Consider the following 14,036-nt stretch of genomic DNA (forward strand, 5'->3'; position numbering starts at 1 on the left):
GTGCCCAGCTGGAGCAGGAATTGTTTTGTCTCCCTGCTCTGTGCACAGAGCTCACCATGCCCTGATGTGAAGCCCAGCCCCACACACTGAAGCAGCACAGGATGTGAAAATAGAAAAGCCACACCTGAGGCACCAAGGCAGCCCTAAGCCCCCAGAAGCCCGGGCTCTGGCAGCCTTACCCTGACGATGTTGGCGAGCACCGGCGCCGGGCTGCTCTCCGTGTCCAGCAGCAGCCGCCGCACGCCGCGGATGCGCTCCCGGAAATCCTTGGCGTTCAGCAGCCCCACCACGTCCCTGACGTACTCCTCGCTCTCCAGGGCACTGCGAGGAGCTGCTCTCCGAGGGGCCTCGTGGCTCTCCGTGCTGTCCCTGTGGGAAAGGGAAATGTTGTTCTGTGACTTGGAACAGGAGGCTCATCACACACGTTCTCTTCCCATCTAAGTGCAAGTGTCACAAGTAAGCACAAAGTTTCACCTTAAATATGGTGAATCACCTAATAGTAATTGTTCCCAAAGTCTTATATCCACTCTGCTCCAAATGCAGCTGGTTTTATGACCAGGATCAATTGGGAACTCACATCAATGGGTCATAACCCCCCAAACTTACTGTAGTTTAAATCTTTATTCCCAGAGTACTTGAAAGGCTGAGCCCAGACCAGTTGTTACCTCAGCAACACTGCATGCTGAGGTGAAAAACCAACAGCTCTTCCTGGAATATTTAGGAACAAATTTCCTGTAGCAACTGATCTCATTAGAGAGTCATGGAAAGAATTCTAAAACCTGTGCAATCACCTCTGTGTCCAGGTATTTACAGACCATTCAGGCAGTCATTACCTTACTCCTAATTCCTGAACACAACACTTGGATGGGGATGGAACAAGCAATCAAAATTTATTATATGTAGAACCAGTTATTATTTTGAACTGTGGAGGGTGTGTTAAAGAAATCTGATCCTGAAGAGACACTGCAGTCACAGCCCTCTGAACTCTGTGTTCTTGGATGCAGTTTTTGGCTCGCTTTAAAATTGGGGGTGCTTCCTTTTCAGTTCATTGAATCACAAACCATGGAATGGTTTGGGTTGGAAGGGAACTTAAATCCCCCCCAGTGCCAGCCCTGCCATGGCAGGGACACCTCCCACTGTCCCAGGCTGCTCCAGCCCCAGTGTCCAGCCTGGCCTTGGGCACTGCCAGGGATCCAGGGGCAGCCACAGCTGCTCTGGGAATTCTGTGCCAGGGCCTGCCCACCCTCCCAGAAAGGACTCAGTGATGTGTCCTGGGGTGATCCTTAGTGTTTTTGTATTCCAGACCTAGCTCAGCCAGGGACCCTGTGTGTGTGTGGTGCTGTCCTGGGGGTTTGTAAAATCCCCCCACCCAGGCACTTTGTGGGATTTCTCTGTGTGGTGCTGGCTTCACAGTTGCTTGGTCTTTGCTCAGGCTGGTTGGTTTTTTTTCCTTCCTTTTCTGGATTCTCTTTTCATTTCTGGTTTTTCCCTCAGCTTGGAGGGACTGCAGTGAGCAGGTTTGAGCTGCCTCACGGATGAATTCTGTGGGTGTCTGTCCACAGCTGAGGAATCCCAGCAGGAGTGGAGCAGCCCCACTCCAGCCCTGTGGGCAGCACCAGCCAGGGACAGACAACCCCGAGAGGCCCCTTGCCTGCCTGCCCTGCTGTGGGGAGCAGGCTGACCCTGGATGAGCTGCCAGGCCTTTGTCTGCTGCTGGAACTGCTCCACGAGGCTTCCCAAGAGGGATCTGACACCAGCTTGTCCCTCTGTGCTAAAGCCTGAGGCCACCCCTGATAGCAATGGGTATTTCCAGCATTTTGGGGCTCTTATTTTTCCTGGGGAGTTCATGAGATTTAGCACTTTGCTATCCAGCAGTTATTTACATTTTTTCCCCCTGCCTGCTGGAATTCTGTTAATAAACTGTTATTTTTTCACTTCTACCTATTCATATCTCATTCCTTATTAGCAGAAAGGGATTGACTGGAATCAAGGGGAGGTCATTGCTCATTTCAGAGTGCCCACCTCATTAAATTGTCCCAAAGCAAGACGAGGTGACAGTGCTGAGGAGGCCCCAGCACAGAAGCAGCCAGCAGAGGGGGAGAGGTGACACACTCTCCTCACTGCTGGAACCAGCAGGACATGGAAGCAGCTGTGTGGAGCCCTCCACGGGGAGTCATGGAGGCTGCTGAAGGTGGATCCAGTCAGGCTGCAGGGCTGAAAGCCTCCAGCTGGCTCTGGGCATCCCTGAGCAAGGGAAGTGGCCAACACTCTCCCTCTGCACTGGATGGTGGATGGTGCTCTGTGGGAGTGGCTGGAAAGGTGGGAAAAGGGCAATTGGCAGCACAGAGGGAAACTGATTTTGGCTGCTGGAGAATGGCAGAACATCCCTGGCCAGCTGCAGGGGCTGACAGTAAAAGGCCATCCTGTGCCTGAGAGCTGGGCTGGCGAGGAGCATCACAACAACAAACGGCTGGAGCAGGCTGCAGGAGTGAGGGGTCATGGGCAGATCTGCCCTGCTCACAAGGCAGAGCTATCTCCAGCGTGGTGGGGCCTCAGGTCAGCAGGGAAGAGGTGCCACCTCTGTGTGGGCACGAGAGCAAGGGGTGGCCTTTACCATGGCCACTGCATCCTGGGTAATCCCTGACTGGATCCATGAAACATGAGCTGCCATCAAGGCCAAGGGGGACCAACCCTGGGATCTGGGGTCTAAATATAACCATGGGGAGGCCCTGTGGTGCACACAGGTGCAGGATGGTAGGAAAGATTAATCCTGCCTGGAGCAAAGACAATCCACGGTGTGGATTAATCCTGCCTGGAGCAAAGACAAACCCATCTGTGGGGCTGTCTCTGCTCAGGGACCTGGCTGCACCTGGTGGGTGATGCAGAAATGTCTTGTGCACATCAGGGACATTGATTTGGGGTGAGAAGAGCCTGTAATGTTGGAATGCCTGGGCACCCCTGGCTGCAGAACTACCTGGGATATCCTGGATGGGCAGTGACCCAGTGACCCCTGACATCATTGTACTTGTGTGTATATATATATATAAAATGTATAGATATGTGTGTTTAAAGTTCAAATGTACTCATTTGGGCATCAACCAGATGACATGGAAGAAGGGGTGGAGTGTCCTGGGGTAATCCATAATGTCATTGTGTTCATATCTGTCTGAGCCCAAAAATTGCTGCTGTATATGCAAGACCTAAAAAAGGTCAATATAAAACCTGTAAGAAGATAAAACAAAACTAAACATGGTCAGAGTATGATCTAAACCCTCCAGCATCCCCAGTCAGGGTCTAACTAAGTCCTTGGTGTCCACAGTTGTGTACAAATGAGTAATTTGTGCTGTGGCTCCAACCAGGAATGGTTTTTCCATGAATCTGAACAGCAACATCTGGGATGATGCTGCCATGGATCCATTGGATCTACACTGCCCAGAGCAGCTGTGGCTGCCCTGGGATCCCTGAAGTGTCCCAGGCCTGGCTGGACAGGGCTTGGAGGAGCCTGGGACACTGGGAGGTGTCCCTGCCATGGCAGGGGTGGTGCTGGGTGGGCTTTGAGGCCCTTCCAACCCAAACCATTCCATGATTCTGTGATTCCACACAGTGAATTCCAGGTGGTTTGTGTACTGTGTGTATTTCATAGATGGTCCATAGACAAATTAACTTCAAAGTGCACAAAGCCATTTTAATATAACTGGTGACTCTATTTAAGAGTTTCCCTGGAATAGGTCAAGACTTTCCTTTTCCTAGAGGGATGCTTAACTTTCCCAGCCCTGTATGACTCTTACTGTGCTCCCTCCTTGGGCAGGTTCCTCACAGGATAAGCACTGGAGCTCATTACCTGTCTGGGATGATGGCAGCATCTCTGCAAGTAGAGGATGACCTCAAATGTCCAACATTTCCAGTCTGGGAACGCCTTCCTTTGGCTGAGGGTGTATCCAAGGGCATCTCCCCCAGGCCCTGCACAAAGGCACAGCAGGAATTCATGGACCAAGGGTACCACAGGGAATTATTGTGGGTGCAGTGCTGCAATTGTCTACACCCAGGAGCCCCCAGGACACCTCCACCTGCCCCAGGTGCTACACAAGAGCTTTCCCACACACCTTCTCTCGTAGGCTGCCAACGGTTTCCTTAATGTAAGGCAAATCCTTGGGTGGCACAAACTTCTCCAGGGTTTTATCCAAGTCAGGATGAGCCATCATGCTGAAGAGCATCCTCCTCCCATAGTACCTGCAGGGAGAGCACCAGGACATCCAGGAACAGGGACTGGCTTTGTCACTGGGTCATTCCAGCCGTGTGATTCCAAAATGGAAAGGTGCAGGGAGACTGTGTCCAGGGAAGGGAACGGAGCTGGGAAGGGGCTGGAGAATTCCTGAGGGAGCTGCGAAGGGCTGGAGAATTCCTGGGAAGGGGCTGGAGAGTTCCTGAGGGAGCTGCGAAGGGCTGGAGAATTCCTGAGGAGCTGGGAAGGGGCTGAGCCTGGAGCACAGGAGGCTCAGGGGGCCCTTGTGGCTCTGCACAGCTCCTGCCAGGAGGGGACAGCCGGGGGGTCGGGCTGTGCTCCAGGGAACAGGGACAGGAGCAGAGGGAATGGCCTCAGGCTGGGCCAGGGCAGCTCAGGGTGGGCACAGCAGGAATTTCCCCATGGAAAGGGGGGTCAGGGGCTGCCCAGGGAGCTTTGGAGTGCCCAGTCACTGTTATTGGAGGTATTTTCCAACCTCAGTGGTTCTGTGACTCTAACATTGCTGCTGACATGAGTAACCAGACCCCTCTCCATCCTCCCCCAGAGGATGTGCTCAAGCATCACTTTAATTAACTGACCAAATTAATGAGAACAGCCTTCCAGTTCTGCTGGCTTTACCCAGGGTGGTCCAGCCTTGTCAGGCATGGATCAGCTCCAGGTGTGGATTCCAGAGACAGCATTCCCTGTGTGGCTGCCTCACAGCACATCCTGGGAGCCCCTCTCCTCCCTGCAGCCAGGGTGTGTGGGAGGTATCCAGGTGATTCCTGCCACAGGCACTACCCTGACAGTCCTGCCAGCGCTGGGGGAACAGCTGCACTCAAAGGATTCTTTGGAAGGGACCTAAAATCCCAACCCCTTCCACCTCTGCCACTGGCAGGGACGCCTTCCACTAGCCTGGGGTGCTCCAGGCCCTTCCAACCCTTACTGCTCCCAAAAAGCCTTTTCCCTCCTAACCCATCCTGCCCCGAGGGCACAGCCCCAGGACACTGTCCCTGTCCCCAGGGAATGCTCACCCACAGCCCCAGGACACTGTCCCTGTCCCCAGCAGTGCTCACCCACAGCCCCAGGACCCTGTCCCTGTCCCCAGCAGTGCTCACCCACAGCCCCAGGATGGCTGTCCCTGTCCCCAGCAGTGCTCACCCACAGCCCCAGGGCAGCTGTCCCTGTCCCCAGCAGTGCTCACCCACAGCCCCAGGACACTGTCCCTGTCCCCAGGGAATGCTCACCCACAGCCCCAGGGCAGCTGTCCCTGTCCCCAGCAGTGCTCACCCATAGCCCCAGGGCACTGTCCCTGTCCCCAGCAGTGCTCACCGTGTTTGCTGGGAGCTGTCCTGTGCAAACCTGGCGATGGCAGGCAGCAGCCTCTCGGCCACGGGCCGGCCGCCGGCCAGGACGCGCTCGGGGCCCAGGCGCTCCACGATGTCCCCCAGGTGCTGGGCCGTGCATCTCCTCACGGCCGAGTGCAGGTGGCTGCGGAGGGAAAGAGGCCTGAGGGACGGCTTTAGGGCTGCTGGCAGCCCCACCCGCCCTGCCAGCCTCCAGAAGGACCTCCGGGGCCATCCCAGCCTCCAGAAGGACCTCCGGGGCCATCCCAGCCTCCAGAAGGACCTCCGGGGCCATCCCAGCCTCCAGAAGGACCTCCGGGGCCATCCCAGCCTCCAGAAGGACCTCCGGGGCCATCCCAGCCTCCAGAAGGACCTCCGGGGCCATCCCAGCCTCCAGAAGGACCTCCGGGGCCATCCCAGCCTCCAGGGCCATCCCAGCCTCCAGAAGGACCTCCAGGGCCATCCCAGCCTCCAGGGCCATCCCGTTCTGCCCCCACCATGGGCAGGGACACCTTCCACTACAGTTCTTGTTGGATACAAACGGGGGGGGGGTTAGAATTTCAGTTCTGTTTTTCCTTCAGATAATTTTATTTTGCAAAGCATATGACTGTTATTTCAATGAGCTCTAAGAAAAACCTGTGCTCAGAGACAGACCCCGGGCACTTGACTAAATCTGACTAAAGCAAATTGACTTGATATCACTTTAAAATTGACTAAACCAGTGCTCAATCGACTCCTGAAGATCCTGCAGGAGTCTCCTGTTCCCTGCTTTGCATAAAATAAACGCCTGTGCTGATGCAAAGGAGAGAACAGCCAGAATCAGCTTTCAAACTCGTGCAGCAAGTGACCCTTTTATCTGAATTGTGCTGCCCCTGCTGATCCCACTTGTGTTCAGGAACAAAATCCTGCAAACTCTAACGTCTCCAATTTTATATTTGGATTAAAGATGCTACTTTGAGGACAATTTGTAACTCCTGCTGCACTTTCAAGGGGAAAACAAGAATTGAGAGGCTGAGAGATCTCCATGAAGCAAACAAGCCCCTGCTCATGGAAACAGCTGGAAAACATTTGTGTGCACACAACACCTTAGAGGTAAACACACAGCATACAGGTAAGAATCAGGATTTTAAAGTTCCTGCAGTAAAACCACTCTCAGCTCTATCCCTGGAATCATGCTCCTGGATCATGACTCTGCTCACAGCATCCCAGACTGGCTTGGGAAGGGACCTGAAAAAGCTCATTTTGTTCCAGCCCCTGCCATGGCAGGGACACCTCCCACTGGAATGATTCTTGTTGGTAAAGTCAAACCCAGCTTTGGAGCTGATGAAGAATCAGTATTTCTGTCTGGTCAGGGCTGCCAGCCTTAGAGTCATGATCACAGAGGGCTGGAAAGGAGCTGAGCAGAAACCAGGTACTTTTCTTTAAGAGGTCCCATGAATTGTAAGTGACACCATAATTGAAGGATTATGTTGTGGTGAGTTTAAGCAACTCTGCCCAACTTAGAGAGAACATCCCTTGTGGAATTACAGTTGTGTCAAACAATCCTTTTCACTTCCTACTGAGACACAGATTTCCCCATATTCCTGGTCACAGCCTCTGGAGCTGCCCTGTGCTCCAGGAGCTTTCCTGCTGACATGGCCAGAGCTCCCTGAAGCCAGGCCTAGAAAAGCTGCACCTTTAGGCCATGCCCTGATGTGTTATCCATTAACAACATCCTGTACTCCGTGAGTTAGGAAAGTCTGAGCTGTGAACAGATTCATCTGTGCCCAAAGGCAGTACTCAGCTCAGTTCTGATGCCTCAGATAGCACACAACCTGTACAAACTCACCCAGTGGAGGGGACAAATGCCTACAGGAAACCCCTGAGCAGGTGAGTTTGGATCTGCCTGGGAAGGTGGGGGGCTCTGGCAGAGACAGCTCTGCCCAGGAGGGCCACGGGTCTCTGAGGCCAGCAAGGGAGAACCCAAACAGGGCAATTCCCCTGGCTGCTGACTGAAAGCCATGGGCAGTTACTGCCTGCTGCTCCTGAACTCACAGGATTATGGAATCAGCCTGGTTTGGGATGGTAGGGGCCATAAATCCATGGCACCTTCCACTACCCCAGGTTGCTCCAAGCCCCATCCAGCCTGGCCTGGGGCACTTCCAGGGGTGGGGCATCCATCCCAAGCCAGTCTGAATCCCAGTAATTCATCAAGAATGGGAATCCCAAGGCTGACTTTTGCCTTTCAGTTTAAAGAGCAGGAAACTGCAGTAGAGCTGTCAGGAGACAGAATCCATGGATCCCCCAACAACCAGCTGCCCAGGAAACAAAAGAGAACATTTGCAGCTCTGAGGATTGGAGCTGTGCAGGAAATCTGTGGAGAGACTTTGAATGGAGCACCTGAAATGTGCCATGAAGGGAAAGGGAGCCTGGGAAACGTCACCAAGGTGGGGCAGAGAAGAGAGGAAGCACCAGAGGGTGCACCCAGCTCAGAGGTGGTGAGCAATGAATGAGGATGGGAAAGGAAAACAGACTGAACAGGGCCAGGGAAAGAAGGGAATTAACTCCAGAAAAGAATGGCCACCAGCACTGAGAAGGAAATTAAAATGCAAACACAAAGGCTCAGCCTAGAGAGGAGGAATCAAGCTAGAGAGATGCAGCTAGAGAACTGGAAGTTATAAATCAGTTTTCTAAATAAAGAGAGGTGCTGAAAACTGGCCAAGGCAGGAACTGACTGCAGAGCAAAGGAGGCAAAGAAAGAACATCATGTCAGCTTTACCAGGCAAAGCAAAACAGCAGCTCCCCAAGAACATACAGTAACAGCAACTAAAAGCACTGAAGTGGTGCAAAACAGCCAGAAAAGACACCAAGCTCCAAAATCAACATAATGCACAGAAAGGAACAGAGGGGCTTTAATTCAATTTATGCCAACAAACATTGCCCTGGGTAGAGGTTTAGCACAGCTGATTTACTGGTTTTCATATTTCTGTCTACTGTACTCTGATTTGATGTTAAAAAGCCTACAATTGATAAATTTTATCTATTCACAATATTCTTTATAAAGTCTTTATAGGAAATTACCTTTGCCCTCCATTTATAAGAGAACAAAGTGCACGTGCTGGAGTCACATTATTAACCATGGCCTTCAGTGCCTTGTCTACCTCTTCCCTTATAAAAGTGTTGGATTCCCCAGCTTTGTGCAAAAGGACTTTTACTGCATTATCTAGTTCTTGATCCATGCTCTTTTTCAGGTGGGTGAACAAATCCCCTAAACAGACCACAGCAGCTCGAGAAACACCTGAGCGTAAATTCTTGACCTGCACACAGGAAAAACCCAAAAAACAATGAATAATGTTGATCAGAGAGACTTTCAAATAAATATTCATGTTTGCCCTTTGTCATTTTTTAAGTAACATTACAAGCAACTGAGAAACACATTTCTAACTTGATTCACAATGGGTGAGAATTAAAATACACACTCAAAAATGTAAAAATGTTATAAAGTTAAAATCTACATTTTCTCAGCCTCTGAGTCTCAAATCATCCTTGAGACAGTCCAGTTGAGGAAAACTCGCCAGAGGTGAGCATAAATCACTTCAGAGAGCTGTAAAATACATATATACACACAGAGAGCCAGTGGAATATTCTGATAGGAAAATTTAACCTCTTGAGCCACAGCCAGAGTTGTTTCGTGGAGCTTTGCAGTCAGAATAGGGGCATGGTAGGCAGACAAGCACCTGACAAAGTTCAGACCTTCAATTTTCTTCTCCCTGTGTGAAAAAATAATATTTAATTTCCATCCATTTGAAAAGTCTCATTAAAATATTCAAGTGTGGAATTCTAAGGAATCAAATAGCAAACAAATTAGATGGTAAAATAAAGCAATGAGAAATAATCCCAGAATGGTTTGGGTTCAAAAGGACATTAAATCCCACCCAGTGCCAGCCCTGTCATGGCAGGGACACCTCCCACTGTCCCAGGCTGCTCCAAACCCAGTGTCCAGCCTGGCCTTGGGCACTTCCAGGGATCCAGGGGCAGCCACAGCTGCTCTGGGCACCCTGTGCCAGGGCCTGCCCACCCTGCCAGGGAAGAAATAAAGCAGGAAACTCTTTCCAAGGAAATCTGTCTTTTCCTGTGGGCCTGTTCCAGCACAGCAGCCTCTCAGCAGAGTGCCACAGTTCTGGTCCCAGCTGGCACCAGTGACAATTAAAGTTTCCTTCCCCAAACTGAAGGCAGCAGCTCTGTAAGCACATCCCAAGTCAGGAAGCACCCAAGAGATGCTTTTATTCCACACAAAGCACCAAGGATGAGCTGCTAATTCCACACAGAAAACCTAAAGGGGCTTCTAATTCCACAGAGAGCCCCAAGGCTGGGCTGCTAATTCCACAGCCAGCCCCAAGGCTGGGCTGCTGATTCCACACAGAGCACCAGGAAGGTGCTGGTGCTGCCTCTCCAGCCCTTCAAGTCAGACTCTCCAAGCCTCTGAATGCCCAGTTCCCAACCCTAACTTATAAAGCTCCTTTCATCTCAAGCTTGACTGAACCCCCTGTCGGATTTAGTCCTTTTCTGACCCAGAGATGGGCAACTGGGAGGTGTTTTAAAAATTTCTATTTTGAAGAGCTTTCATATTTATACAGTATTTGTTCACATGCAAATACACTGCTCACATACAAACACATACTATGCAAACCTTCTGTCAAACGTTACAAATTCTCTCCAAAGCCATTCCCCACCCCCACCCCCCAGTTTCCCAGTTTCCCTGCTCTCAGGGAGCCCTCGCTGTCTGTGGCCCGGGCAGGGTTTCACAGCTGTCCCCGTGCACCCACCAGTCGTGGTCAGCCAGCAGTGCCAGCGCCTCTGCCAGGGCGGGCTCGGGCCGGGGGAAGGGCAGCAGCTCGGCCGGGTCCAGCACCTCGGGGCTCTGCGTCACCGGCGCCTCTGGGGACAGGGACAGGCCGTCAGGGACAGGGACACAGCTCTGACAGGGACACAGCTCTGACAGGGACACAGCTCTGACAGGGACACAGCATCAGTGACAGGGACACAGCTCTGACAGGGACACAGCTCCGACAGGGACACCAGGGACACAGCTCTGACAGGGACACAGCTCCGACAGGGACACGCCGTCAGGGACAGGGACACAGCTCTGACAGTCCGACAGGGACACCAGGGACACAGCTCTGACAGGGACACAGCTCCGACAGGGACACGCCGTCAGGGACAGGGACACAGCTCTGACAGGGACACAGCTCTGACAGGGACACAGCTCTGACAGGGACACAGCATCAGTGACAGGGACACAGCATCAGTGACTCTGACATGTGACACACCATCAACGGCACAGGACACACCACCAGTGATAGGGGACACAGAACACACCACCAGTGACAGGGCACACGCCACCAGTGACAGGGCACACACCACCAGTGACAGGGGACACACCACCAGTGACAGGGGACACGCCACCCGGGCTCTGCCAGCTGCAGGCAGGCACAGAACGCACGGAGGCACGGAGCGCTGCTGCAGGACACGGGGCTGGCAAAGCACACACGGTGCCAGGGTGCTTTGGGCTGGAAGGGGCTGAAATGCCACCCACGGGCAGGGACCCTCCCACCGATGCCCCCAGTTTCAGCTCTCACCTTTTCCATGTTCTGCCCTGCCCTGCTGTGTGACTCTGAGCCCCACACAGTGCCAGCAGCTCTCCTCACAGCTCAGGCACACACAACAATCCTTTTCCAGCCCCAGAACCAAGGACAGCGCTGCAGCTCCAGCCCCAAAAGTGCAAACAGCAGGGGAGGGAGGAGAGCAGCCTGGGAGGGTGGGACTGCATCCCCTGGAGCTGGAATTGGACACTGAACCCAGCATGGAAATGACCAAAGCTTATCAAAGTGTGAGAGCTCCTGAGCCAGGGCCCATCTGGGGTGCAGCCACGGCCGGGCCTGCACTGCCCAAGGTGTGTCCTGTGAGGGCTTTTAATAAATCCCTGCTTTGTTCTTTAACTCTGCCCAGCCCCTGCTCCAGGGAGCCCTCAGGCACCAGCACCATGCCAAGCCAAGCTCTGGCCTTGAACACTTCCAGGGATCCAGGGGCAGCCTCAATCAGTCAGAGTTTCATTCATGTAAATTCAATTTTGCACACAACCTTCACTTCTACAGTCACAAACACAAAGGCAGTGGTTGTTTAATGTACAAACAGATGCACAGTGTGCTAGTAACATCATAAACCTTGAGGAGACACTAGACAAATTCTGGCCACCTTTGAGCACCATCAGGTGGAGCTTCTACTCCTAACATTTCCCTACTGGCTATTTTAAAGGCAGTTCAGTGCCAAAATGTACCCAGAAAAGGGGTTTTGGGGACAAGAGGGAGTCAGTTTGCTGTTAATGCACTGTATCATTTCAGATCCTGATCAAACTAAAAGCCTCTGATGTTTCATGAAACTCCCTAACAGATTCTAGAAGAAAAGTGATCAACTGAATTCCCAGTGAGGAATTAAATCCCCTCCAGCCCCACAGTGCTGATCTTCCAGAGCACCTGAGGACTGTCCACTGCACACATAAACTGTATTTTGAAACTGCCCCACTCTACCTACCCCAATATTTTAAGAGTTTACTGTCCCAGCTTACCAGAATCTAGCAAGGATGAACACTTTGACCTCTTCAAACTGGATGTTCTTTTCAGGGAAGGGTTCAAGGCCACGTTTTCTAAGGACAAAGATCCATTTCTTGGCGATGTCAGTAAATCCCCACAGAGACTAAACCCTAGGAAAGAAGGAAATGGCCAAACTACAATAAAACCAATCAGAAGCAGTCAAAGCCCAGTATCACCAGCCCTGATTTCCATTTCAGCAGCCTTGAACAGGGAATATTCATTAAAGACAAACCCTCATCCTCACTTTCTGCTGTGAGTTTCTCTGGCTCACTCATACTCAGTCTAATCCTTTCCCAAGGGAATTCCTCTTTCCCTTCCAAGTCTTTGCCTTCCTGCTGCTCTTTATGGTTGTGTTCTTTGCCTTCTTTCCTCTTCCTCCTCAGCTTCTCCTGAGCAGATTTTGACAAGGTCACTTTTATCTGCAAAAAAAAAATCAAGCAAAAGTTACCCCAGAACTGAATCCCCAGTTCCTGATGCTGGCCAAGGTCAGCATGGAAAATCAGGATTTTCTCTCATCTGACCCTTCTCTCTCCTGTGTTCATGAGACTTTTGTGCCTCAGGAAAACTCAGCAAATAAATTTAATCCAGTTAAATTTAAGTTAGCTTAACAAATTTAATCTATTTACTGATTTGATCCTGCCAAGGGTTCACATGTTCAAGGAAAATCAGAAAATTAAGACCTCTAAATCATTAAGTTTCAGTGTTCTTCAAATGTTATTGCAAAGGCTTGCAGAAAGAGTTCCATTTCAATGTTTTTTGACTTTGTATCACACTTCACTCAGATAAATCTTGCTCCATTCACATTTGCAAATAGTTTTTAACAGCACCACTCCTCAGAAACCAGATTATGGCCAAATATTCAGGAAGGCTTTTAAGAAAAACTTCTGATTGGAGCTGGATTAATTAATCCCTGGGGAAAACCAGACCTGATCCCACCCAGCCAATCCCTCCTTCCACATGTGCTTGTGCTGTGGGAGCCAGGGAGGGCATTCCCCAGCCCCACTCCTTCCTGCAGCCCCTCTCCAGGGACCCGAGCATGGTGGGAAGCTCCTGGCACATCCATCTGCCATCCAGGTGGCACCAAAAGAAGATCAGGAGCAGCAGCTCGAAGGCTTTGGCTGTTGCAGTCAAACTGCTGCTGTCCCAGCAGAGACTGTGAGTGAGCAGGGCTGGCTCCTCCCCACACCCCCAGGTGAGAAGGCACCAGGCTGGGCAGTTCTTACCTCTCCTTCCTTCCCTGCATGGGAACAGGAATGGGAAGGGCTGTTCTGCTGGAAGCTTCTCCCTGGGGCTGCCTCTGCTCCCTCCCTGGCACCCTGGGCATCCCCATTGGGCACACAGGGCACGGACTGGCTGGCAGCTGGGGCAGGAGGGCTCCCAAAAACACCTGGAGGGCAGAACACGGGGTTACAGGCTGCTCTGGGATGGAAGGGACACCAAACCAGCTCGTTCCAGACCGGAATTGTCCATCCAGGAACTGCAACACTTTCAAACATAATTCTTTGTGCTCCCATTGAACTGGGGATTGTGAACGACCCAAAACACTGTACAGATCTTTCTGTTCTTTTCCCACTCTCCAAAGGCACATTTCCTGTCATTTCATAACTCAGAGAGACACGGGGGGTGATTTTGGGTCTGTAGTACCTTTGCCAACAACAGCAGCGTCTTCAGCTGTGAAACCCAGATCATCCTTTGGTGCAAAACCAGGCACTGACTCTGCAGGGCCTGAGAGCACGGAGAGCACTCACTGTCCCTTGTGTTGGTTATGCTTTGGGACGTGGTTCATCCTCCTAAAATGCCACCCCACATCTGAACTGATCCTTTTCCTGAACCAGGGCA

The 14,036-nt window shown here is 51.8% G+C and overlaps 1 protein-coding gene across 4 annotated transcripts in view; it reads right to left on the reverse strand.

Annotated features, from left to right (window-relative positions):
- Positions 1-14,036, reverse strand: part of TOGARAM1 (TOG array regulator of axonemal microtubules 1) — a 34,041-nt gene that overhangs the window by 6,017 nt on the left and 13,988 nt on the right. For 3 of the 4 annotated variants that reach the window (XM_041410168.1, XM_041410147.1, XM_041410176.1), the window contains exons 8-17: positions 13,421-13,584; positions 12,430-12,616; positions 12,173-12,307; positions 10,374-10,485; positions 9,212-9,317; positions 8,629-8,864; positions 5,555-5,713; positions 4,104-4,230; positions 3,842-3,960; positions 180-369 (exon numbers count right to left, since the gene is read on the reverse strand). In XM_041410168.1, the coding sequence (XP_041266102.1) occupies positions 180-369; positions 3,842-3,960; positions 4,104-4,230; positions 5,555-5,713; positions 8,629-8,864; positions 9,212-9,317; positions 10,374-10,485; positions 12,173-12,307; positions 12,430-12,616; positions 13,421-13,584 (1,535 nt within the window). The remainder of the gene's footprint in view (positions 1-179; positions 370-3,841; positions 3,961-4,103; positions 4,231-5,554; positions 5,714-8,628; positions 8,865-9,211; positions 9,318-10,373; positions 10,486-12,172; positions 12,308-12,429; positions 12,617-13,420; positions 13,585-14,036) is intronic. The other variant, XM_041410158.1, reaches the window with a different exon arrangement.

The sequence above is a fragment of the Onychostruthus taczanowskii genome, unplaced genomic scaffold (genome assembly GCF_017590055.1).
Source record: "Onychostruthus taczanowskii isolate IOZ18803 unplaced genomic scaffold, ASM1759005v1 scaffold100, whole genome shotgun sequence".
In the NCBI taxonomy this organism is placed as follows: Eukaryota; Metazoa; Chordata; class Aves; order Passeriformes; family Passeridae; genus Onychostruthus; species Onychostruthus taczanowskii.